This window comes from Drosophila arizonae, chromosome 4 (genome assembly GCF_054131065.1).
Source record: "Drosophila arizonae isolate 15081-1271.41 chromosome 4, UAZ_ARI_1.0, whole genome shotgun sequence".
Lineage (NCBI taxonomy): Eukaryota > Metazoa > Arthropoda > Insecta > Diptera > Drosophilidae > Drosophila > Drosophila arizonae.
Genome location: NC_142924.1, coordinates 2,033,780 through 2,060,942, shown reverse-complemented (window position 1 = coordinate 2,060,942; position 27,163 = coordinate 2,033,780). Strand labels below are relative to the sequence as shown.

At 40.9% G+C, this 27,163-nt stretch overlaps 1 protein-coding gene and 1 long non-coding RNA gene across 10 annotated transcripts in view; one reads left to right on the top strand and one right to left on the bottom strand.

The window, feature by feature from the left end:
• Positions 1-27,163, bottom strand: part of LOC108612730 (uncharacterized) — a 57,147-nt gene that overhangs the window by 12,343 nt on the left and 17,641 nt on the right. For 8 of the 9 annotated variants that reach the window (XM_018005701.2, XM_089467581.1, XM_089467580.1 and 5 more), the window contains 6 exons: positions 5,200-5,823; positions 2,579-2,715; positions 1,715-1,902; positions 1,536-1,639; positions 1,227-1,460; positions 1,035-1,165 (listed from right to left, as the gene is read on the bottom strand). In XM_018005701.2, the coding sequence (XP_017861190.1) occupies positions 1,035-1,165; positions 1,227-1,460; positions 1,536-1,639; positions 1,715-1,902; positions 2,579-2,715; positions 5,200-5,823 (1,418 nt within the window). Of the gene's footprint in view, positions 1-1,034; positions 1,166-1,226; positions 1,461-1,535; positions 1,640-1,714; positions 1,903-2,578; positions 2,716-5,199; positions 5,824-5,923; positions 6,081-27,163 lie in introns of those variants that run through there. The other variant, XM_089467583.1, reaches the window with a different exon arrangement.
• LOC149268963 (uncharacterized) overlaps positions 3,240-27,163 on the top strand; it is a 49,443-nt gene continuing 25,519 nt past the window's right edge. Inside the window, exons 1-2 of the long non-coding RNA XR_016269851.1 lie at positions 3,240-3,506; positions 22,274-22,441. This is a non-coding gene — a long non-coding RNA (uncharacterized LOC149268963). The remainder of the gene's footprint in view (positions 3,507-22,273; positions 22,442-27,163) is intronic.

Genomic DNA, 27,163 nt, shown 5'->3' with positions numbered 1-27,163 from the left:
TGCGAATGCAATTTAAGTCTTTATCACGACACATTTCGCGCACATAAATATTTAAATAGCCCGCCTCCTCCGTAATGCCCCACACACACATCACGGACAATAGACTTTTTCCATAACTCAAAATAGTCGTAATGTCTCGTGGCGACATAATCTTGGCGTACGCCCAGTTAATTATAATCAAAGAACGTATTCTATTTGGGAATGTAAATTGCTTTTAAATCGACTTCCGTCCTCGCTCGCTGACTTTTGAACTTTCTCAATTCCCAAGAAATTTAGCGGAACATTTGCTTTGCTCTTTATTCTTTTTCCTCTGTTTAGTCTGGCATTTTTATGAGCTAAACGAAACAGGGATACAGCGGCAGTGCGATGTGGGTGGTGTTGTGCTAATGCGCTAAACGATGGGTTGGAGCTCTTTGGAGAGGTGTTTGGTTAAGTTAAAGGTATAGCGTAGGGGCTTGGGAACGGGCATAACATGTATATAAATTTTGGATAATGCTTAGTAAGGGATTCAGTTAGACATGTAGAGATGAAAATTTGCTGGATTAGTGAAGAAGAAACGTAAGCTTCATTTCAAGCTGCTGAGGTCGGTCAGCAGAGCAAAGAGAGAGGGGAAAGCCCATAATGGGAGTTAGAGGTGTAAGCTACAGTATAAGATTGCTTGTTAAAGCAATAAAGGGGTTCAAGGTAGGTGAGAGGTTCTTAAAAGAAAACTTGGGGAAAAGAAATATCTGTATGAAGAAAGGAAAAGGGTTTAGCAAAAATGGCTAATCTTAAGAAAGCGTTGAATAGAGAGGGCAAAGAAACGTAGAGGATAAGATTCCTCGTTGTTGGGAAAACTAAGATAACTTGGCTGAAGTTTGTGGGTAGAAAGATAAGACGAAAGAAGAATGAGGAAAAATTCAAGGGTTGGATAGGAAATGTTAAGGTTTTAGCTAAGGGAAATTTACAGAAGATCCTCAGGAGATAAAAGAAATGCCAAGCACGTCAATAGCTTAACCATAACAAATTCAAAAGTTTGCTTCTGTTTGACCTACCTGTCGCACTGCATAATAGCAGGTGAGATTGCGCGGATAGATGCCCGGATAGTTGGGTGACTGCAGGCGGCAGGGCTTCTTGTCGCAGTCGCTGAAGATGCGCGAGCAGTAGGTGCCTGGTATAAGATCACCTGCAAGAAGATTTCGATATAAGCGAGGAGACTCGAGAGATGTGATTCAAAATCTGCTTACCCAGATAATATTTGGGTTCTGTGTAGTTGTGCTCGTCCTTGGGCAGCGGCTTCTCCAGAGAGTCCATGAATGTCTTGTTATTCGCATAGGCGCTAAAGAGACTAAAGTCCTGGCCATAGCGATCAGAGCGAGCACCGCTGGAATTTGTAAAGTCCTCCAAGACAGAGCCGGAGGCTTGAGCCTGTTGCTGCTGGGGATTGAGAAAGCTGCTGCGATTGTGCCACTGGCTGAGCTCTAGAGAAAGAGAGAGTAGGAGAAGAAGAAGGAGTTTAGCTTGTGGAAATACCCTCTTTTCTTACAAGGACTTACCTGCCAGCTTTATGCCGCCGTAGCGCGTCACCGAGCTATCCTTTGAGAGCACCTTGTACCTAATACGAAAATCGAAGTTGTATCCGCTTTGATCCCGAGCCAACCTTAAGGGGGCAGTCAAGGCAGACAACAAATACTCATTAATACTCCTCGAGGGAAGATGGGGTAGATTAACTCACCTGTTTAGCTTGATGGTGAATATTAGCGAGCGCGTTTCGCTGTAGAATAAAACTGGTCCCCACGAACTGCCGCACCACATGCCACCGATTGGGGTCCGCGCGGACTCCGCTATCTGCATATAGCCGTCGGGGCAGCCCTCGTGCACGTAGCTGGTGAAGCGGCCAATCGTAAAGCTGTCCAGGGTAACCTAGAGTCGAGCAATAGAAGGAAAGGTGGGAAATGCAGGGAAATTCGAATAAGACGATTCGACTACTTTGCTGTACTCAAAAATATTCAATGTATACTTAGTAGTATACATTGCCACTCTAGGGCATCTGAAGAGAGAGAGAGAGAGAGAGAGAGAGAGAGAGAGAGAGCTGTCTGCCCTAATAAAGTTTTGGCCAGCTTCGTATGGCTGTGATTATATCAGTGAACTGGTTGGCTGGTTCGCTCCCTGGCTAGCTGACTTTCAGGATGCTCTCAGAAGGCATTCGAGCGTGCCAAAGCCGTTGGCCAAGTACCTCAGCACGCCCCCATCGCCCTCAGCCGCCCACAAGCAAAGGTGTGAACTGGCGTAATAACTAACTGGGTGAGTTTCCTCTGTGAAGAGCAGTCCCTACGCGAAGTAGCGCATGCAGCACGTGAAGCAGGTACAGGTGGAGTAGGTGCAGGAGGGGGACAGGAGATGGGTATATACGACTACGCTGTCAGTTGGAGTTAAGCTTCGTTTGCTGCACGCCTTTTGGGATTGGGATTTGCTGGGCTTTGAAATCAATATCAAGGGGTGTTGTTGCCTTGGCTTATCTTTTTAATGGCTTAGTTTATCCCGGCTGGCAAATGAATTGTGAAAGGCCAGGTGGGTAGGTAGGTAGATGCCAGCTCACCTGTACTACATCGCCGTGCTGTCCGCCCGCTGCCGTGAACGTGAGCACACAGACAAAGGGCACACGATCCTGTTTGGGCCGATGCAGCTCCAAGGAGTAAGTCTGTCCAATGTCTCCATAGTAGGTGCGATTACAGCCTGAAAGACGAAGAAGAAGAAGAAGTAGGAGTAGAAAGAGGAAATCATAATTGTTAGCAGCTCATCAAAAACGATGTTAAGGGTAATTAGCTTTAGACGAGCAATTATGTATGTTGCTGTTGTTGTTTGATGTTCATTGTTTATTTGCTGTCAAAACAACCCCTGAGCCTAATGTACCCAGTACCCTTAGCCTAGACACCTTTAATTGGCAATAGCGGCGTTTATGAAGCGCCTCTTCAAATTAGGTGCCGTTACTAAAGGCAAAGTGTTAATTGTCTGTTAAGTTAACAGTAGCTCAACTCCGACTTGAGGGCAAATTAACTGCAGAGCATTACATGTCAAGCAGCACGCTATAAACAGGTAATTAGGCATATCACATCAATTACCTAGATTTGTATTATTTTCGTTATAATTAGCTCATTAATAATTGATAATTAATGAACTTTCATTTAATAGCTTAATTTACTATTTAAGGACTTCATTACTAATTACTGCTGCTATCGATATCATTTACATATCGTATATACATATACTATTTGTATTAAATACCAATTAATCGCATTAGTAAATAGTTCAACTATCTGGCAACTCCTATCGCAGAAATATCCGCAATCTGTTGCTTATCGGTCATTCGCGCTGCTTTAAAATGTGAATTTCTAACCAGTTTTTTCTTTAATGTGTATTTTCTTTTTTTTTTTTTTTTACGTGTTTTTCATGAAATGAATATCAGTGCAGTGTTTGTGAGTGTTTTATCTATTGTGAGTAGCCATCAAGTGTAAAATATGTATGAGGTGAGGGCAAGAAGAAAATGTTTGCCATTTTTTCATTTACACCATCTTCCTTCCAATGCGTTTACCGTTTGGCCATCCAATTGGAATGCAAATCTCATGAGATTTCTTTTGATGTGGAAAAAGCCTAAAAGCAATTTGAATTTGAATTTCAATTTGTTATGGCAATTGTCACATCATATTGTAGACTTTTCAATTAGTATTATTAGAAATTTATGGGGCTGGTGTAGACAATTGAGTAAAACGGATTTCCATTCAATTTGGCTGTGGCACCTGTGCACCTGTCGTTGTTGTTGTTGCTGTCATTGTTGTTGTTGTGGCTGCTGCATTCAATCAAATTCGACAGGCAGTCGAGTGGTTATCAATACACAATTAGATAATTATGCTTCTAATGCGAATGCCCATAGAGTATGAGCATACCCACACACACATACACATGCATATATGTATATACATATGTGTGTGTACATTTGCAGCAGCACATGCAGCCATAAAGCAATTGCTTTCCAGTAACAACAGTTATTTCGATTTAGCATTTTGCTTTCTACCTACATACATACATATATGTATATTGATGGCTTGACTGCGCACTTAGCCATCAATGGGTGTTCATTTTTCAATTAAATGCCGTTATTTTTTGTTATTACGTTTTGCATTTACTCTGCTCTGATCCTCTCGCGCATTGAACGTCATTGAAAATACTTAATTAAATTCATCAACGCTTGACATGACATGCCTCCTGCTCCTGATCCGTTCATGACTGGGCACACGGCTCCAATGGGCAGCCAATTGGTAAAGTGAGAAGTTCACTTTGCCGCCATTATGAGGGCCTTTCTGTTCGAGTGTGAATGTGAATGGGAGAGAGTGTGTGGGTGTGTGTGTGTGTGTATGTGTATGTGTGCGCGTGCTTAATTACATTTACACATGCTAGCTAGGTTGCATGGCAGACGAACGTTAAGAGAGTGAGAGAATAATGACTGCTCGCTACACTGCGGCGAAGCATTATGGAAGTGTGTGCATGACAAATCTTGTCGATTGGAAAGCGTGTGAAGCTAAAGAAGATCCAGCAGGATGGAAGTATCGAATTATAAATTTGACAGCTTGAGCGAGGAGAGAGGCAAAAAATGGAAGTGCAAGAGAGTAAGACATTGTGCGAGCTGACAGGCTGGAATGTATGGATTGATGTAGGGGGCAAACGTGAGTGAGCGAGATAGCAACGTTTTATTTGCTTGTGAGTAAAATGCAGACGAATCAAATTTAAATTTTACAGCGTATTAAACTTAACTTAAATTTGTGTATTGTATAAAAATAACAATATAAAGAAACTAGATTGAATAAGCTCTGAGTCAATCTCTTTGATTTCGCTCACTTTTAATTTTTTCGTTTAGTGTTTTTTTTAAAGCTTGCTTTTTGATGGGATTTTCTCGCAATGTAGCTGCGATTTAATTTCGCGGCATGAAAGAGTATAAAAAAGGTTGATTGCCTGCTTCATTCGTTCGGTTTAATTTCGTTTTTGCTGCCCACCTTTTTGCACCTGTGTGCCCTGTAAATTAAGCAAACAGCAGCGCAGCGCAGCGCAGAGTTTCCTGTTGCCTGCACGGCTAATCTCTTATGACAGCTTTGCATAATTGCTGGCAACACCAGCTACCACGCTCCTATGCCCCCACGTCTGCCCCTCGTTCGCCGTAGAACTTACGTGTGCAGAAGCGCGGCTCATCGCTGCCATCACCGCAATCGTTGTTGTTGTTGCAGAATTTACTGAGCGGAACGCAACGTCCATTCGAGCAGCTAAACTCGGCGAGTGAACAGCCCGTTCCGGAACTGGAACCGGAACCGGAGCTGGAACCATAGCCAGACAAATTGGCAGGTTTGGCAGCGTTTGATGTGGATGCGGCGGCAACTGCAACGGCTGCTGCTGTTGCGGCCGCAGCTGCTGCTGCTGTTGTTGTGGCAACTGCTGCCAGTGCCAGCAGCAGCGTCAGCGTCGACGTTGACGTTGACGTTGCATTTACGTGACGCTGACTGCGGCGCTGACGTTGATGTTTAGGTTGACGTTGACTTTGACTGGAAGCCTTAATTGCATGACATTGTGTTGCAATTGTTGTTGCTGGCATTTGAAACATTTGTGTGACAGTTATGTGGCGCTCATTTAACTGCCCTTTAACCCCATCCACGCTCAGTCTGAAGTGTTTTGCAGTTGCGGCAGTGTTTGTTGCAATATTTGTGTTTGTTGTTGTGGTTCGTTGTTTCAGTTTCTTTGGCCTTTTTCTGCTTTTGTATTTTTGACGCCATTTTAATGTCATTTTTGTGTTTGTTGTATCTGCAAGAAAAAAATTGTATTAATGAGTTTAATAATTATTATTATAATTATAATTTATTTTATTATTATTTATGCTAGTGTAAAATACTGCTATATTTACATTTGAATTTATCAGATATTTTATATGCAAATTTAACTATGCCCAGCGCGCAGAGGGTATCTGCCAGTCGTCAAAGTACTCGTACGCAATTTATTTTTTCCAATTTAAAATAATTCAATATTTATTTCACTTTAAGCTCAATTCTTATTATACATTATTTTGCAATCCATTTCATCTGGACTTTCATTGAAAATGCACGAATTAATTTTTCGTTTTCAAAAAATTAAGCGAATATAAAAAGTATAAAGGATTTGCGTTTTGCGATTTATGTCCCAAAATTTATGGCCAAATATTTATCGCACGGTAAATAAATGGAAATAAATGTGCCCGGCCAGCTTCGCGGTCGCAGTCGACGCTCGCAGCGACAGCGGTTGGCTCATAAATATTTGCAGCATAAACAGTTTTTATTTTTGTTTTTATTTTGTATTTTGTATTTTTATTTTTCTCGCTTTGCTAAGGACGAATTTTCACGCGCGTTGCACAAAATGTGTGCAAAAATGTGTAAAAGGGGGAATTCCCAGCCAGCGAAAAAATAAAAGCTGCCAAGCGTGTAACGGTGCTTTTTTGCGCACAATGGATAAATATATGCGAGGCTTGGCTGAAAGACCGGCGACTAGCATAGAACAGACGTCCTATGCGAGAATTGATTAATGTCTTTTTTTGTGTGCGCGATGCAAGAGAGAAGAGAGAGGGAGGTGGGAGAGGGAGAAAGATAGAGAGAGAGAGAGAGAGAGAGAGGGATTGCTGCTGTCGATTGCAGCAGTCAGTGATAACGATGCTAATGAAAAACAACAGCCGCAAAAATCAGAGACGGGAGAGAGCGGGAGGTAGAGAGCGGGTGACAAAGAGAGGGAGAGGTAGAGAGTGGAAAGCGCTGTTCTATTGGCTGCCTCGCGGGCTGCTGATGATTTATTACCGTTGTTTGGGGCTTGCAACGCGTGACCCCAAAACAGCAGCAGCAACAACTAAAACAACAACTCGAGAGTCAATGAGTGAACTAAGCGAAAAAACCAGCCTTGCACAGTAGCAGCAACAGCAGTAACAAAATAAAAATAGCAAAAAAAATCGTTGCATAATTTTAAATTAGATGCACAGACATGGAACAGACGTGGATGCCTCGACGGATGAAACCAAATGTGGGACAGACAACAACGAGAACGACAACGACAAAAACGGCGACGGTGACGGCGACGACTTTGGTGGCAGACAGTAGCAACAGCAGATGACGTCGACAACAAGCAACAACAATAACAAACGTACAACAACAACTACTGAAAAAGCAAAAAAAAAGACACACAGTCACACAAATTTGCTGCTGCTGCACAAAACAACACGAAAATAGCTGATTCCAACTAGAATGCCACAAAGTGCATCCAGAGATACCCTAACCAAACTACAAATGTGAATCAAGTATACGAAAACTAAGAGTAGAAGAGTAAAGGTAGAAGAAAATACCAAAGAAAAACCAAAAAGAAAAGCATATTTAGTTGACAACTTAGCATGTTCAATTCAACAACAAAAAATAAATCAAGAGTGACTATGAAACGCCCACTAGGAGCATGGTAATTCAGGGAATATAATTTGCAATATGACAAAGTCTCTATATTGCAGCAGCCGACTGCTCAAATGTTTTAATTTCAGTAGGGCATCGTAAAGTTGTAGTTTTATGGTTTTGAAACCACAAAGTTGAGCTATTAACACATCATAAAACATTTTTGTATGTTAATTCTGTTTAATTAACGGAAGTTCTTTGCAAAAGGACTCTACTTTACATATGCATACTTTAATTAATAGTTTTTATAGTTCCTGCGTGTATTGCTTCGCAGAGCTACCCCAAGTGGACAAAAGGGTATGAAGTGGAAGTGGAAAACATGTTGTTTTTAACATATCCATGCAAGTGTAGAAGGTCTGGCTTCCATTACCATCTGCCATACACACCCTTTGCTTGCCTTTGCTTCACCTAGTCAAGCTCTGTAGCTGGGCAACTGTTATTGCGTCTGGCGTCAGTGAAACTTGCCACAAAATCGAGAGCTTGCCGCGCGGCAAGCTGCCTCCTGTGAGACGAGCAAATGTGAAGTAAAGTGAACGAAGTGTAATGCTTGGACAGGACATTTTCAGCTGAGCTGCTACTCCTGCTGCTAGGGCTGCTGCTGCTGTTTGGCTGCTGCTTGACTGCTGTGTCCTGTGGCTCCTTGACTAGTCGTGCATTAAATTGCTAATAATTTTTGATATGCCAAACTTTTTTTTCTTTTCTTTCACTTGTTTTCGTGCCATGAAACGTCATTTTTGCTGCGCCACACCTCCTTTTTCCTTTCCGCCTTACAAAATCTGTGTAAAGTGCATTTTCGTTATGGTCCACTGTGAAATGGCTTAAAGACTTGCCCAGACGTGCTTCACATAAACTAAGAGCAGCAAAGTAAACAGCAAAGTAAACTTCAAAAACAAAAGCATAAGCTGTAACAGATAATGGCTGGGCTAGAGAGGGCGAGCGAGAGGTAAGTAGGATGGGCAGTAGAGAGGGGTATTGCGTTGCGGCAATGTCAAAAACCTTTCAAATTTGCACTTGTGTTGCTTCTTCTTCGACTACAGCTTGATACTCGTCTATTGCGTTAGTTTCAATAACACAACACTAACGGGAGCTAAGAATAGCCAAGGTCTAGTGAAGGATATGCGCGACTAGAATATAAAATTATGAATAGAAGATATAAATTACAAAGATTCCTTCAAAGATTTCCACATAGCTGAAATAGCAACGATCTGTGTGTCATATACTTTCTCTACACCTATCACATATTAAGTCTCAGCATCAATATGCCATTTCTTAAGCGTTTTCAATGGCTACGGGGTATAAAAAACAGCAGCAACTTGTTTATCATAGCGTTTGCTTTCTTATCAACACTAAAACACACGCACACATACACACGCACGCACACATTTAGATAGCCCTCATATCATGGCAGACGACAATGTAATTGGAGGTAGAGAAATGACGATGATGATGGTTAAATGGTAGCAGCAGTAGCAGGAGCAGCAGCCGAAGAAGGAGTAGTAAGCCGTAAGCAAGCAAAGCTTTCCCACTGAAATGGACGACCTTAATGGCGGCCCAACGTGTGGCTAAAGATATGTGTAAGATATATGTATAGACACACATACATGCACATATATATACATGTATTTAAGATATATGTACATGCGATATCAGTTACGACGAAGCGTTGAAATGTGCGAACGCCAATGCTTAAGCAGCAAACATCAATATACCAACCACCTCAACCACACACACACACACACACACACACACAGACACGGACACAGACACAGACATTAAAACCGCAGGAAAAGCGCCTTACTGTGAGTATGTGTCTTCGTGCGTATGTGTGTGCGTGTTTGGCATATGCAAAATAGTTGCATATAAAAAGTGTTGAAAGATGTTGTGCACGTCGTCTCGTTTTTAGCTAGCGGCATCGCCAGTGTTTTTTCATCATACTCTGTTTATGGAAAGCAAGAAAAAGGGTGTGTAGGTGAGCAAGTTCAGCTGTAGCTGCCTGAAGAATCTATGTTATAGCACTCTAGGTATAGAGTTGGAGAGGTAGACAACTAGTGTTAGAGGCAGAGAGTTAGAGAGCTAGAAAGCTAGAGCTAGAGCTAGAGCTAGAGAGCTGGGTCTGAATGGTACAGTTGAAAGCTACAGATAGAGAGCTAGTTCTAGAGAAGTAGACAGCTAGAAAGCTTAAGAGCTGATCCAGCTCTGATCTAGATCTATAAAGCTAGAGCTAGAGAGCTAGAACTATAAATTAATGCTTGACGGCTAGAACTATAGAGTTAATGCTAGAGAGCAAAAGTTATATGTGAAGAGCTAGAGCTAGATATTCGAGCGAGAGCTAGATCTGAACCTTTTGCTAGAACTAGCCTTAGAACTAGACAGTTCAGCTTCATTCGACATTCACAGTAACATATAGCCTTGGCATATAACTCATCGACTCTTCCCTCTTTCAACAGAGTATTTCGCTCGAAATACTCTGTTTAGCATTCTATTGCAATCTTGCGACATGTTGTCTTTAGTTCGTCTTCATTGTCAGCGCCAGCAACTGCAGCATCATCATCATCATCATCGTCGTCATCGTCATCGTCATCGAGAGCAACTGCCAGGCCGGAAGAGAACTTGACTTATAGCATAAAGCAGACTACATACAGCCCACGCCCCTTTGCCATTTCCTAGCTAACAAACTTTGCTCAGGCGCCGCAGCGGAAAGGGAAGTGCAGCAGCGTCTATATAAACCACGTCGTCCATACCCCAAGAGGCACCCCTCTCCCCTGAGGAGGTTGCTGCTTAAAGCGTAACTCTTTAAATTTGTGAAAAATTTCGTTGCATACTTTTGAAGGCGAATGAGCGTTAGTGCAGGACACGCGAATCGTGGCTCATTAGCTAACTGCTAAAGCATGTTGGCCCGAATGAGAAGTACGCGAGCAGAAGAAGTGAACAAGGCCAAAAGAAAGATGCGCACAAAAGGCAAAATGATAATTGCGCCAATTTGGCAAATTTAACCCGAGACAAATTGCTTGTATCGCTACGGCACGAAAAGTTGTCAAGCCAAATTGCTGGCGCTATATATGTTTGTCGACATAGACGAGGAAAATCGAGGGAAAACAGGAAGAGAAGGGGGTTGGTTGTGGGTGTGGGTGTGACTTCTGCACAGCCAAACGCGAATTGCAGAAGCAACAAAGTCGCAATTTTGTTAGATTTGGCAATGAGGCGAAATTGTAAGTCGCTTAAACACATACAAAAGCTTGCCGTTTGTGTTTGATGTGCGTGTGTGAGTGTGTAGTTATTCCCTAGCTGGCAAATGAAGGCAAATTTCCCTTGGCCCTGTCAACGTACGTCGTCAAAAAAGTTTTTCTTTTGCTTCAATTTTAGCGTGCGCTGTGAATGGCATTAGAAGCGGAAATGCCACACACTCAAGAACAAACACACACACACGTACGTACACACACATGCGAAGTACACTACTCTGTGTTCGAGTGTGTGTCTTCTCATGCAGAAAGGGCGTCAAAGTTATTTAAACGCCTAGACTTGGCCACATTGACAAAGAATCCAGCTAGCTGCTAGCTAGCTAGCTACCGAAACAGTTCATGTAGAGAGATCCTTCAGTTTTGGAACTTTTTTTCGATTTATTTTGCTTGCTATACCCCTGGAGAATGGGTTAAGTAGGGCATGATGATGATGTGTGTATGTTGCAGCGGAGAAAAAAGTAAAGGGTCTATAAGATGCTATAGGGCCCATAACATACAATAGGGTCTATAAGATAGAAGTTGGTCTATCAGATTCTATAGCGTGTATAAGACTCTTATGATTTATGTTTAAAGGGTACCTTCTATTCAAACACAAATATAATTTGAGCTTGTGTTATAGGAACTATATTAGTTACTTAACAACAAAGTAGACCCTAACTGTAAACAAATGTTGCAAAGAGTATATTCAAAAACTAGCAAGAACAAAGTGAGCTAGTTTAAGCTACATACTCCCAGGTTTTCAATAAAGTTTACAGTTACAGGGTATCTATACTTGGTAGTCTCATATAGCTATCATATATATATAGTAACTTTTATTAACTGGAGCAGACCTTATAAGAACTATCTCAGCATTTATGAAAAACAGGGTATGTGTTAGTCCACACCAGCATCTGATCAAGCTATTTTGCCTGGCTTTTTTATTCGCACTTTTGCACATTTGGCAAATACTTGACTTAAGCCGCTTAAAGCGGGCTTAAAGTGCGTGCCACCAGCAGCAGCAGCAGGAACTTGGAGTTGTTTATGTATGCGTGTGTGTGCTTGCATGTACATATGTGAGCGTGTGTGTGTGTGCGTGTTTTATGCAGCTAATGAATTTTGAGCGTTGTCCGCATTTTAAACATATTTCGGTTACTCACTTTGGCTTTCCCACAAAGTACTAAGACTACTTTATTATGCTTCTTTTGCCATGGATTGATACTTAAAAAAATATGCTTTGTGGTTGTATTTGTGTAAACTACTTATGCTCGTTCATGAAGTTAAAAGAGTGTATTGGTTTTCAGAAATGTTCTGTACTCTATACCATTTTATTTAGTTGCATCTATCGTTCATCTTTCAACGTTTTATTTACTCCCAACATATATATCATATACACATATGCTTCAATTTATTTCCCTCTCATAATCAGAGTATTTCCGTATGCTTCACATTTTCAAGACATTAAAATTCCCTGCGGTATTTTCGTTTTTAATTTACACCTAATATGTTACCTTGCGTCAGTCCCCAGGTACGCATTATGCTGCTGTACCTCGTAAATGAAGTTAATTTAATGGGCATTATAAATGCCAGCGCCGCCATAATTAAAGTACAGCAAAACACTTGAGACTTAATTTGATTTTACTTAAATTTATAGCATTTTTTGAAACGCGCAACTGTCAGTGACAACAACAGCAACAACTTGTCATCTCTCTCTCTCCCTCTCTTTCACTCTTTCGCTCTCTCTTTGCAATGTGACTCTCTTTGTGTATTTGGTTGTCCGACGAGCTGGCATTGCATTGTTTAGTCGTTGATTCATTGACTCATTCATTCAATCCACTCGCGATTCTAAAGTGTATTTTAATTTGATTTCATTGTTCGCTGTCATTGGGCGCCATTACGAATTGGCACTCGAACGGGCGCCCAAATGAATATGAATTCAATTTCGCCCGCTCAGCTCGCGGCGCTGATTCCTGCTGCTGTGGGTTGAGTCGTTGTTGTTTTTTCTTTCGTCAGATAGGGTAGCGCGTTCATTCATGACATTTATTCGATTAGGTAGTACGTTCTTTTGGGGGAATTTGGATGGGGCCGATGCCATTATGTGACGGCCTGTCCGATGACATGGCATTTTAATTAGTTTTCAGCAACGGACAGAGACAGAGAGTGGGAGAGAGAGAGAGAGAGAGAGTTAGAAAGTTGGGTTTGGAACTGGCTAATTAATATGACAGACGCAGGCAGCGAATTTGGCAATTCGAATTTGAATTTGAATTCATTTTCATTTGCAATGTAAAACGTAAAATGCAAAAGGTTCGAGGTAAAATCACAATTTATACGATTGATTGAATTCTGATTGGTAAATAATGCTAATGGCCCTTGTCTGATGTCGTCCCGAAAAGAAAAGAAAACACCAAATGTTATATGAAAATCAATATATAAATAACTGAATATATATAAAGGAAATGTTGTGTATTTTAGTGATAGCCCATTGAAAATGTAAATTTGAATTCAGTATATTCATAATATGTGTGTGACAGAAAGGTAAAAACACTTATTTGAAATGTGATTGCATTTTAGAGGTAAATTCAATCAATATAGCAATTGCCTTTGGCTCAGTATTGGAACACACACATGTTAAATAAACAAGCAAGTTTTCAGATAGAACAAATATCATTCAAAGAGACAAGAGTTCAATTTCCAGTCAATAGAGTTCATACGCTCAACTGAACCAATGAGGTTTCGGACTTCGAATTTCATTCGTGGTTATGGCTATGAATTTATTAGTTTCTATTGGGAAAATAATGCAGTCAAATTTAAATTAGTGAACATTAAAGTAAAATTTATGTGTCAGCTTTAAATAGATAAATTCATGAAATGCCCCAATGGGCTTAGCTAAAAACATTTATATTATTTTAATCCAGCGTTAATGTAATTACTATTTCGTAACGTTCATGCTAACATGACCTAGATTGCGAAAAGAATTTAATTATCTTTTGAATTATTATTTAAAAAATGAGAATATGTATCATAGACAAATATCTGAAATACAAATAGCATAAATTTATGTCTATGATCAGAATGACGAGCTAGTTTAATTAACATAATGTCTGTCTCTCTCTATGAATAGAACAAATATTTCTGTAGGGCACTCCCGTAGAGAGAAGATTTAAATTTGTAAATAAATTAATTATTTAGGGTATTATTTATTGAAAAGTTGGGCATGCAGCCAGTGCAGTATTAAAGTTCAAGTAAAGTTCAATCACATTGCCTTAGACTAACATATATAGGAAATTACCTAGTTTAACTTAATTTAATTCTACTCTAAATTGATAATTTCCTATAAAATATAAGAGCTTAATGAGTAACGTAGAAGTTGTGTCACTGGAACATAAGGAAATAACATATAAATTAAATTTAAAGCAATTTTTGCTGTTTCCCCATTTAAATGCCCATTACTGCATCACTTCTATTGCAGCAGATTCAACGCTATAGCAAATTTTAGCTGCAGCCATTTTAATTAAAAATTTATTTTTAATAATAACCAAAAAAATGTTGGCTTTACTCCATTCCATTTACCCACTCGCCCGCTCTCTTTCAGTTTCTCGTTCGCTTTGAGTGCAATTCACATAGAACAAATATTGCGTATACGCAACGTTTGGCGCAGCTAGAGCTTGATTTTGAGTTATTTATTGCGAAGTGCATTCAGCTCGAGCAAATATTGAAATTGTGCATAGTTAAATTGCCAAATTTGACGGCAGAGAATTTACGTATTTCAAATTTTGATTGATGCGTTATTAAATCGTTTCAATTGGTCACTGAACACAAATTAAGAGAAAAATCAACATTCATATTGAAATCAAAAAGCGAGAGGGGCAGAGAGAGGGATAGGCAGGCAGTAAATATGTATGCAGAAATAGATCAGTTGTCCTTCTCGATGATTATAAGCAAATCATTAATTTTAATGTGTAAAAAACTAAGTTGAATGTTCTAATTTAACGATGTGAAATACTGAATATCCTTAAATTTCATTCAAATAACAAATATATTATTGGTATTCATATAATGGTTTGCTTTCACTTTCCATTAAATGAAAAGTTATTAGTTAATTTGTTAATTGCTTAGATTAAAATCAATTGCAAATAGAACATGTTCCCGAATAGAAATATTGGCAAATTTATAATTTATATATTTGGGAATAGTTCTACTAGTTCTGAACAGTGATTGTTACACATTTCTTGACATAGTTGAAGTACCCCATAGCAAAGCGTACATAAATTCCATCAAAAGAAAAATGTTGCTGTCAACGTTGTGTGCGCTCGTCATTCCTCTCATTCCGTCGCTGCCATTTAGAATGTTGAAGTTGCTTCGACTTATAAGCTGGGTTTGCTTTTGCAAAATACATCAAGAAATCAGGAAATTTTGAAGAAATGTTTGGGTTGAATTATTTTTGCCTTCAGATGAAAGTAAACACATGGCCCAAACAATGTTCAAGCATGGGTGCGTGTGTGTGCGTGCGTGCGTGTGTGCGTGTCTCTGCCTGTGTGAAGTACAAACTCTCAAATGAGCCGAGGACAAGCGAGGACAAGTCAAGCTGACAGGCTCAAGGAACACGCGACATATTTGCAAAACATTTGTCACATCCTGCATTTGCCTAAGCTAAGAAAATGCCAAGGAAATGATTTTCCTCACGGAGAGCGTGAAAGAAAGAGAGAGAGAGCGAATGAGATTTAGTGGAAGCAAGAGCTTAGGAAAGAGATAGACCTTTGAATTGCTTTGCTTCATTTTATTTAAATCTAAAATTGCTTTTGCCTCAGTAATTTGTTTCCTATGCAAATTTTTTGAACGAAAATTCGAAGCAAGCAAGAGAATACAACAAGAAATAAATGTTGCGTGAAAAGAAAAGTGTGGAAATCCTAATACCCTAGGTGATATGCGACACTCAAGAGAGATATGTGTATAAGAAAACGTATAAGAGATGGCATATATGTTTTCTATATTATAGTGCTAAGCTCCAACAATCTAGTTTAGGACATATGGACAGACAGTAAGGTGGAGATTAGTTAAAACGAATATACTCTTTGTAATTCGTGAACGAGTATAAGAAAACAGTATGCATATCAGCTTATCATATGCTAATCATACACATATACATATATAAACAATTATATACATATATGCAAAGGGTATAATTTTGTATATCCTTCAATGCTTAATATCTATCTAATACAAATATTTCAATACCATAGGCAAAGAGTCTTAATAAATTGAAGCAAATTTCTTATGAAATTGTTTGGCTTTATTGTTGCTGTTGTTGTTTCTGTTTATTTGTAGCAGTTAAATCGCAGCAAAGTAAAAAAGTTGTGCGCTGAATAATGCAATTACAAAGAAACTGAGACGAATTGCTCGTTCGATTGCCCCATAAAAAAAGTAAGAAATAAAATTTACAAAAATACAGAAAAATAAAAGGGGGAGAACGTTAGTCATTTTTCTTTGTTGCTGCTACTGATTTGCTGAGGCAGTGCCGCAGCCATTGCCGCGTGCCCCGTTCTCTGGCTGCTGGCTCTAAAGTGGCACTCAACTTGTACTCCACTCCGACTCGACAAGCGAAGCGGCGAGAAGTGGCCCCCGCCTTGAAATGTTGCAACAAATCGAAATAGAAATCGAAAAAAAAATGCGAGGAGATGAAAACACAGTGAATAAAATCAAATTTCAAGTGGCGCTCGAAGGCGCTGCAAAGAGGCGTGGCAACAGAGGCGGCGGCCGCAGGAGCAGAAGCAGCTCAAGAGCTATTTGCATAATGCGGCTGCTGCATGAATAAACCATGTCTCAATGCCACCTCTCGGCCTCAGTCCTGGCAAAACGTTTAAATCAAATCAAGTGTAGGCGCAGCAATTGCTAGAGAGAGAGAAAGAGAGAGTGACAGAGAGAGGAGTTGCGAAAGAGAGAGAGAGGGCGCATTGAAAGCTAGGGAATTGTTGGAGTCGCTGCTTTATATAGGCATCAGACAGCGCAGGTTATGACTAGGCAGCAAGTGGATTTGGCGGCGATAAAGCATCGTCCACGCTTCATTGAGCAGCCAAAGAAAAAGGATGCTTTGACTGCTAGACGAATAGTACATACCCTGAAAAGTTATTTCGAATGGCAAGAGGTGTAGCCTTAATCCATATTGATAAAGAAAACATTATCAAAAGAAGACAATTTGTTTATCTCTTTTTTGTTTCTCTTCTTACTTGTGTCTCTCTTTCTTTCTTTTATTCCTATCTCTTTTTTCCTGTCTATCGCTTATTCGTCTTATTCTTTCTCTGCCTTTCTTATTCTAGGTCTTAATATTTCTCTGCTTTTCTCCTGCTATGTCCTTCTCCTTTCTTTTCTCTTTTCTTTCTAGTTCTTTCTCTCTTTCCCAGCCTTTATTGAATGCATGATATAGATTCAGAATGAAGTTTATACAAATATTCAGATTTCACTTCTTCCTCCCTCTCTCTGTCTCTCTCTCTCTCTCTCTCTCTCTCTCTCTCTCTCTCTCTCTCTCTGTCACCAATATCTGCCCCATTGCAATACAACTTTTGCCATTCAGAGTTTGTGATTTGGATTACTGAAAATATGTCATACTTCATCTTCGGCTGAGCACAATTTATGTGGCTTTAAGGCGCTGTCTGCGACGGCAATGGCGACGTCTGTGGCATTTGCCACACTGCTGCGGCGCAGTGGTGCAACGCGTGGCACAAATGTCATCAGTCGCTGCCCGCATAAGTATGCTATGAAATCTGTTCCTCAGTCCTTATCCTGCTGCTGGTCTTTTCTCTCACTCCCATTTGAATATCAAATGTCATTGACAGGCGGCCCATGGCCCATTCACATTTAAACGTAAAACTATTTCCAAGCTGCGTAACGCTGCAAGCCGTGTGCCAACTCGAGCCGAGGTGGGTGGCAAGACAAACTCATAAGCCAGACCAAATATGAAATAAATCACTGGGCGGGTTATTGACACGTTGGCAAATATTTGCGTACACAGACAGCCAAGGCGAAGGCGAAGTGGAAGGGAAAGGGGCAGGCGAAGCAGTGAGTGTGGCTGGTGGCGACTAGTGTCAGCTTGCAACCAGCTCCCATCTCTTCACCCACCTTTGCGCCCACACACGTGAGGCATGCAAAGCAGCGCTCAAAACTCTTAAGAACTTTTTTTTTTCTAGAGCTGCGACCCCTACAAATATTATCTCCCTCCCGTTCTCTCTCTTTCTTCCTCGCTGTTCGGCCCAGACAACTGCGTCAACAGCAAAGTCCACTTAATCCAAATTCAGTAAAAAAATTGTGAAGTGGGTTAGGAGCTGCTGCGGGTGGTGCTGTGGTTGGCAGTTGCTTCAATGTTAGTTCAACCTTTGGCAAAGTTGACGAAGATGACAGCAATGTCACAACTGCTGACGAGTGTGTATGTGTGTGTGATATGTGTATGTGTGTGTGATATGTGTATGTGTGTGTGTGTAATATGTGTGCCCTGTCATCAATTTTGCCTTGAATTTGTTTACCCTTTCAGCGCAAGGCTTTCTGTCATATGCGTCGACTTTGACTTTATAGCTAAGTGTGTGTGTGTGTGGGAGGAGCAAGAAGAAGAAGAAGATGTTAACTTGGCTGGGTCGCCAAACCCTTTTTGCCCGCCTTTGTTGTTGTTTAATGTACAGTGAACAATTTGTGGCACATGCGTGCGGCATGACATAACAATGCATCAAGCTGCTGTTTATCTACGCCTAATTAAGGGGCGTGGTTGAATTACGCCAGTCAAAAGGGAGAAGACGAAGAAGAGTTTTGCAAAATATTTGCTGGGGCCTAATTGAACGTTGGGGAGTTTCCGATCAAATGCAAAGTATGATACCTTGAGATGCTGCGAAGATGGGTATCGCGATTTCAAATTATATGCGGGTAGCATAGTAATACAGTGGAGCATCGCTAAATGCAGCTGATAAATATTTAGTTATTTAATAAAGACAATCAAAATTTAAGAAAATATTTTGCATGGAATCATTAATAATTTTTTTTTTTTTTTTTAATTCCTCATTTTTATGAGAAACTCTTACTGTAGGCAAGAAACATTGAAAGTCAAGTGCAAATAATTGTTTAATATGACAGCTTTACTAGTTTTGTTATGGTCAGACATTAATGATATTGGAAATATTTATTTATTTACTTTTAAAAATCACGAAAATAATATAAATCTTGGATAATATATAATATATTATAATAAAATAACATAAAATCATTAAAAAACACAGTTTTTGCTTAGGAGCTTTATAAAGCTAGCCAGCTAGAGTCCGGATAATTTTAAAAGTCTCGCATACCAGTCTACCAGTCTCTACTCTTTCATAGTATTTACTTTAAGTCGAAAATTGCTTCAAGTTTCAAGTCATCTTGTTGACTCGCTTAAGCTGGCCTGCATGTCGTTGCTATTGCTACAAATGCGGCTCGCATGGCTTAAGATGAACGTAACGTAAGCTCAACGTATCTGCTATATATGTGTATGTGCACATATATCTATATACCCTCAATCTTCGCCATTCCATTGGTGGTATCCACAGTTAAGTGATTGCTGAAATGTATTTGCATAATTTCTACAGATTTTTCAATGCTTGTCTGAGCTGATGCTGCATCTACTGCTTGATGGTGATGGTGATGGTGATGGTGATGCTGCTCCAGTCAAGCAGTTGAGTTATTCCTATCCTTTCTGTCTCGCTTTGTCTATCTGTCGCTCTCGCTCTCGCTCTCACCTCTATTTCACCTGGCGCATGTGCTGGCGAACATGCCAGTTAAGCGTCGACACTTTTGCCTCAGTTTCATTTTTTCATTTTCCTCTCTCTCTATTTTTTCCGTTTTATTTTTATGGTTTTGCATATGCGAATATTTTATGCAGATTTATGTCAACTTTTCTCGCTACGTGTGCTGCTCCTGCGGCTCCTGCTGCTAGTGCTGCTGGTTGTGCTGCTGCTGCAGGTTCTTTTGGACAGCCGCCAACGCAGTCAGCCAAGCCTGGCAAGCAGCAGTTACCACGTGCACTCATTGAATTAGTGTGAGGCAGTGCTGAAAAGTGTGTTGTAAAATGTTGTTAAATTTTCGGCATCAGTGTTGCGTGTTGACAGCGCAACACACGGCCAAACAACACAACAAAACAACTTGTTTTGCCCTACTCACAGCTTACAGCTCACAGCTCACAGCACGCAGCACGCAGCTGGGGGGAGGAAACACTAAAGCAAGCATTTGCCTGTCCTCAGCTGTCGTTTGAGCCTGTTTCCTGTCGCGTCTGAACCTACATCGTAACGCTGTAACGACTCTGGGGACCAAGCATTACGTCCGGCCCCTAACCGTACGGCCGTCTGTCCGTCTGTTTGCTTGCCCGCCTGGGCATTGCCCATTTTTGTGCTTTCTTTAAATGCGCCGCTCAACATATGAAATGGGGTATATTGGTTGAGTATCTGGCCTTGGATGAGCTTTGAAAAATGATAATGAATAATGAAAAAATGAGTCAATTTCTGACTAAATCATATTTGAGGCACTGTTCTCTATAGGTGTTGAGAGTTATGGAATTTGAATGGAATATTAACGCCACATTGAACCTTAGCTTTGTAGAGTATCGCTCAGTCGGCTATTTATACTCCAATTGCATACTTATTTGTCTTGCTTTGCTTTTCTTTCTTTTTTTAATGAAAAGAAAACTTATCTTCAACTTTATGATGATTTGAAAGCAACAACAACTTGTCACACAGAACTAGAAAGGAGAGAGTGTGAGACAGAGAGAACGAGAGACAGAGAACGAGAGACAGAGAACGAGAAGGAGTAAGAGAATGAACATGAGAATGTTTTTCCCACTTCACTTGTCGTACATATTTCTCAGCTTTTTTTTCGTTCTTATATTTTTCTTTTTCTTACTTGACTCCTATTTGTGTTTTTTGCTGTTTCTGTTGTTGTTGTTGTGTGCGCGCTACTTTTTCATTTCCTTTGTGTCGCTCTACGCTTTTCCTTTTCCTACCTCGCCCCTCAGTCTCTCTCCCTCTCGCTCCCACTGTCTCGCTGTCTTGCTTTATCTCTGACTGCTACTTTGAGACATGTTTGCCAAGTCAGCTGTAGAGCGCGCCGCCCCCATCCTGAAGTAGGACAACACTTAATTTTGTGTAAGTACTCACTCAGCTCATTAGGCGTGCGCTGCTTCTACATCTCAGCTTCGCTTGGGGAAATTAAATTTCAACAGCAAAACGCTAAAGAAGTTGCCCAAACTGCAAATGTGTGTGTGTGGGAGTGTGAAGCCAAATGCGAATCCGTTTAGTTAGCCCAAGTGGAGCCATCAATCAGCAGCAGCAGCAGCAGCCGCAACTGACAGAGGAAATGAATCTACAGAGAGCAAGAGTTGCCTCAGTTTATGGATGCACGCACGCACGCACGCATGCTGTCCTTTCCTGCCAAAAACTATCTGCCACGCCCCCAGCCTTTAGCTCGGTTTAGCTCAGCTATAGCTCAGCTTGCCGCCTGCGGTCGCTGCAGCCAACTGCAGTTTTGTGGCTTGAATTATGGCAACCAACTGGCAGCTGCCATATAGCGGGCATTACTAACGGTGCCCCAATCGTACTCTCCTTGGCTAAGCCATTTTGTCAACCCTAGCTGTTGCCTGAATCCTTGCGGTCAGCAAAAAGTCACCGCACGCAAGCATTTCATATGCGAAAAGCTCAAATGCAGCATTTTGACCCTTTTTCGTGCATGCATTTTAAATGTGTATACAGATGGATATATGTATGTATATATACAGATTTCGCATCGTAATGCTGTCTAACTGTTGTCTAACTGAAACACAAACAATTTTCTTGTTTGCGTCAAAAAGAAAGAATATCATGTAACTTTGCTTAGTTCTCTGATTTCTTTTCACAGTTGCGAAGCAAATGCAAACAACTTAGATACGAAAAGTTTAAATGCAGTGTTTAAACTTAGTTTGAAAATGTTTTGCAGCTATAAATACACAGATTTCGAGCATAAAAAGTTACTAACAAAAAATGTATAAAAATTAAAAAAATTTGTCTGTGATAATGATCTAAGAACAGTTTCACAACTCTTGTAAATGCCAATCGTATTTAATAAACGATAAGTTGTAATACATCCCTCTCTCTCACACACGCCATCCCTCTCTCTCCCGCTTTCACTCTACCCATTCATCAACTTCGCTATGGAACTGTAATAATCCCTTTTGAACTTTTGCATTCAGAGTTTCTGGCTCAGCAGAGAGCAGCTTGAACTGCAACTGTGGCGATTCGCCTAGGGATTGGCTTAACTTTAATACCTTTCAGCGTTTTTCAACACTGTTGCACAGCGGTGGGAGTTGATGGTGTGCAACAAAAACCACTTTAAATAATTACAATGCACAAATACAGCAAGAAGATATGAAAAAAAAAAAAAAACAAAAACAAAACCGACTGAAAACAGAAAAACAAGTAGCACACCACAATATGGAAAATATGTAAATATGAAAACTACACATACACACACAGAGATACCCACACATTGCACTTAAATTAGAAGTGAAAACAACAACAATAAAAATGGCGGAATAATAATAAATTTCAGGCCAGAGGTCCAGCAAGAAGCGCCACGATTCAGGGAGCAGAGCCAAGACAATAATATCTATGTCAGAGCTGCCAACAACAACAGCAACAACAAGAGCAACCACCGTAACCACAACAACAATGGGCCACGCCCCTTGCCCCCGTTCACATTGTGTGGGCAAGCAGCCAGGTAAAACTCAGCTCAAAAACTTTAATCTCTATGTAATATTTTTCATAAACTCGACGCGCGCAGGCCAAAAGGGGGCGTGTCACAGTGCTGGCCACATATTTAATGCTAAAAGTTGTTGAAGTGGCAAAAGGCGCAGGCAGGAGACGCGGCACTGCACTGAAGGAAAAAGCGAATTACTTCAGAGACAGAGAAATTGAGAATAATTGAGAGGATTCTATATATTAGAACAGATTGAAGTTTAAATAATTTATTGAATAGAACTAAATTCTTTTAAAATAAGTTACCAATTGGAACGATTAGTCTAATTAGAAATCCAAAACACATTCAAGGATCAAATCAAATTGAAAATTTCTAGTGAATTTCAATTAATTTAAGTGCAACTCCATTAGCTTTTCGCTGAGTGTAGCTATAGGAGCAGTCGGAGCAGCAATTGGAGCATGTGAAGCACATCCGAGTGGGTTGCCTGGTGGCTGGTGCAGCTGAATGGTAACTCTTTTTTTTTTTTTTTTTTTGTAAAAAAGAAGAAGAGTCAAAAGAGGTCAGCTTGTGGCTGGGTAACAATGGTTAAAAAGTCCGCTTAAACGGACGCGTAGATAAACTGATGCTGCTGCTGCTTCTGCTTCTGCTGCTGCTGTTGCTTCAGAAGAACAGTAAGAAGAAGTAGGAGGAAGGGAGTATTGATATATGTAGCTGGCGCAAAGCTTTGCCAATTAAACGCACGGATTAGGCAAATCGAATCAGCTGCAGCTCAGCCAATTGTAATTGACAGGCGGGGGCGTGGCTACCAACACACCCACACACACTCGCATGCTGTATAATAAAAGATATAGAGGCGCGAGGATGGCATAGGGTAGACGTTGCCTTTTGTCTGCTTTGGCATCTTCAGCATGTGTGAAAGGCGACGCCCAGAGGATGAAGACAATGCAAGCGCAGCTGTGCAGCTGCCGGGTATAACTTTGTGGTGTGTCGTTGCATGAAAAATGGCACTTGATAAGGACGAAGTGTGGCAGCGGGGATACGGGCAAAGGACTTTGCCTGGTTAGCTGCTGGAGTCAGCCCGTCAAGCAGGAAGTGTGAAGCAGCAGCAGCAGCTGGAGCAGGAGCAGGAGCAGGAGCAGGAGCAGAAGCAGGAGCTGGAGCAGGAGCTGGCTAAACAACAGTGCTGATGAGTGGAAGCTGTTTTGCCCCGCGGGCTGCCATTTGTCTACCCAATGCAGGCAGCGCCCAACTGCTACTGCTGCTGCTGCTACTGCCGCTCTCTGCCGCCTTTCAACCGCTCCTGTGGCTCCTTTTTGCCCGCTGAGTAAATAGCAAAAGGCGCGTGTCGAGGATTTTGTGCGGGATTCCCAACTGGTTGGCTGTGGCTTATGAATGTAAGTAAGTGGCTCTTGGTTAGCTCGTTGTTGTTGTTGTTGCTGCTGCTGCTGCTGCAGTTGCTGCTGATGTTGCTGTTGCCTTTGCCACTTCCGCATCACGAAGGACCTGCTCCAGCTGCGTGACTGTCGCCAGCTGCATTTGTCCACTGTCGTGTCCTAATTTGAACACGTTTCGTACCCAATGGCCACAGCGCAGCTAAACAAACAAACCAACAAATAGCTCAGCGGAGCGGGGCGTGTTTGGGAATGGAGGCGTGGCGCATAATAAAAAGTGATTGCGGTCATTACGGATGTTGAAGACAACAATTGTGTTTATTTTGAAAGCCAGGTCAATTGGTTGAGTGAACCACAAATAAAACAAAAATGAATGCAGCTAAGAGAGAGGAGAGAATGAAAGCTGCTGCATGATTCAGATTAAATGATGGTGATGAAATGAAATATTTATATAAATATAAATGTGAAATTTCGTATAAAATTGCGATGGAGATTTAGTAAAGATATATATTAAGTAAAGATATCTATGACTAAGGAAAGATCTGAGCATTAGCTTTTTATTAAGACTATAAGTCTTTATTTATCATCTTTTCTCATAAGTCAGCTACGGATGGAGCTGTAAAGCACAGCATGGACAAAGTCATTTTACTATTAATTAAACCAAAAATGATCCATTAAAGAGACGTAGAGCCGCAAACTGGGACTTATTTACAATGCTGGGAGTTGAGCAACATTGTGAATCATTTGTCATTAAATTGTAATTTGGTTCAGTCCAGGCCTCTGACATTCTCTCTCATTCCATCTCTCTCACTCTCTCCAACTGTTCTGCTTCTGTGGTTTGCTGTACTCAACCGCACACACACAGACACACACAGATAAATTAGATACCCAGCTTAAGTAGAGGCTCGTGTAATGTGAAACCCTTGCCTTTGGACTAATGAACGAAGCCTTTTATGGGCGTATAGGACGTACAGAGGACATCTCCTTGGTTGGTTAGTGGGGAAAGTGTCAATTCAATTGCAGTGACTTTTAAGGTCATCGCATGCGCTGCACAGAAACTCGCATTGTGGATGGCTCAATCAGTGGGAGTATCCTGTGTTGTCTATCCTTTGGCTATCCTTCCGTGACTGCACTGCCAATCATCGTAAATCAGCGTTAAATTAGCTCATCGATGACACAAGCCAGACACCCAGCTACTCAGCCACCTACCCGCTGCTGCACTGGGTATAGCCTTGGCAGGAGCTGCCACCCCTCCCCTGTCTCTGCCTCTGCCTGCCCCTTCAGCTGCTACTTAGTTTTTGCTTGCTGTGCACGTTGCAAATTAACTTAATGTAGAATTCTAGCTAGGGGCGGGCTGAGAGAGAGAGAGAGAGGAGGATCTTTAGATTGTGCAGGCTGCTGGCATGAGTTTTGCTTGCTCTGTGCTTCCTGTTGCCAGTAGCCGGCAAAAGTGTCCTTAAGTGTTGCTAATGCTGCTGCACAGGAAGTTGCTTACGAGACATGAACGCATACATACACACACATACGTACGTTCGCAGACTCGTACACCCCACATCTAGATAGCACAGCTAATGGGCTGGCATTGCACTTTTGCAGCCACTTGGCAACTTTTTAATAGAATGAAAATGTTAGCCCAGCTTTAAATGTCCTGCAAGTGGGCTGACTGTTCAGCTGGAATATGCGTTGATAACTTTTGCTAAAATATCAACAAGCAATTGAATTCAAGTGCTAAGTGCACACTTGTCGTTCGACTCCTACTCTATCTTAAATACTCTTCTCTCACTCTCTCGCTCTCTCTCTCTCTGAACGCATATAATAAATTTGCAATTTGGTATCCCTGATGCATGAGTTTGGCTGGCAGCTATTTACGCAGCGTCTCTAATGAGTTTTTGCACAGCGCTTCAAATGAAAGTCAATCATCGAGCCAGGCGGCTACCACTTGCAACTCGCATCCTTTAGCACACTTTGGCATCCTTTTTCTGCCTGCATACACAAACGCTGCACTGCAATGCTATCGAATGCTGTGGGCTTCAAGTGTTGCAGCACTTTTGCCACGCCTGCTTTGCTGCCTTTTTTTGTGTACCCCTTGAGAACGTGTAAGTGTGGAGATATATAAAAAAAAAAGAGTTGGGCAGGAACTGCTGTCTGTCTATCGATTGTTGTGTATCAATATTTATGTAGAAGCACCTTCGAAGGAAGCCTGCTAGGCATAAGTGGGAGAAGATAGCAACACTTTCCTCGATTAACAAAAAGTTATAAACTTTGATTGCTAGCTTTGATTAAATATAGTCAAGTAGTATGTAATTGTATAGACCCTCCATTATTAGATACTCTACGTCACTCTTATTACAAGATATACTACTAATACTATCAAATTCTATATGCAAGTTTTCAAGACTTTATAAAACTGGAAAAGATAAAGATGTATACTAAAGTCCACAGAAATCTGTCTCTCTTTCCATTACACAGGGCATATTCTAGTCTGGCAATGTATGGCATAACACACTTACTTTTCCTTTTTTGATCGTTTGAATGCAATTTTTTCTCTTTCTGCCTTTGTTTCAGCAAAATGCCGCGAGCTCGAGTGGCATTTTCTACCTTTGAGGCGCTGAGGCGAGCCTTAAAGCCGGTAAAGCTTGCAAAGCTGGCAAAGCTGACGCTTGGCGCCTCGGTTTGCTCCACTTTAGAGTTCGCATATGTTGATTGCGGTTTTACATTTTCTATTTTCCATATTTTCCCTTTTAGCTTTCCTTTTGTTGCAGCTGCTTTGGTGCGCTTTGTTCGTGCACTTAACATGCGTCATGTTTTTTAACAACTATTTCAGCGCGGTTCAAAGCCATTCATAGGAGCTGCTCAGCGATGATAATGAGTGCTAAGCATGTGGTTGGAAATCATTGTAGTACAAGTGGGGAAGGTGAGTCAGAAGGGAGAAATATTTGAGAAATATTTGGAAAATAATTGTAATAGTAATTATAATTAATGAAGATGGGGGAGAGTGTGACTATGTCTGAGCAAAAATAACGAACGTAATTTAAGCTAAGATTTTATTTAAGCTTTAAGTTGTGTATGTAATATAAATTCATAAGTTAAGAGATTTTTAAGCTGAGCAAGAGAATCTGTCAGAAAAGACTTAGATCTGTTTTAAGTTTTTAGGCAAGTATAGTAATGCAATGACTGTATATATCCTAACTAGCATATCTCATACGCAAGGGTATCTCTAGGTCAGGCACTTCCAGCTAGAATACATTTACTTATTCTTCGAAAGTTTTTAAAAATAATCAAAATTCTGTAAGCATTTCAAACGCTTTCTACTTAAAGAATTCTTGCTCATCGTCGATGTTTTTTAAGCTGC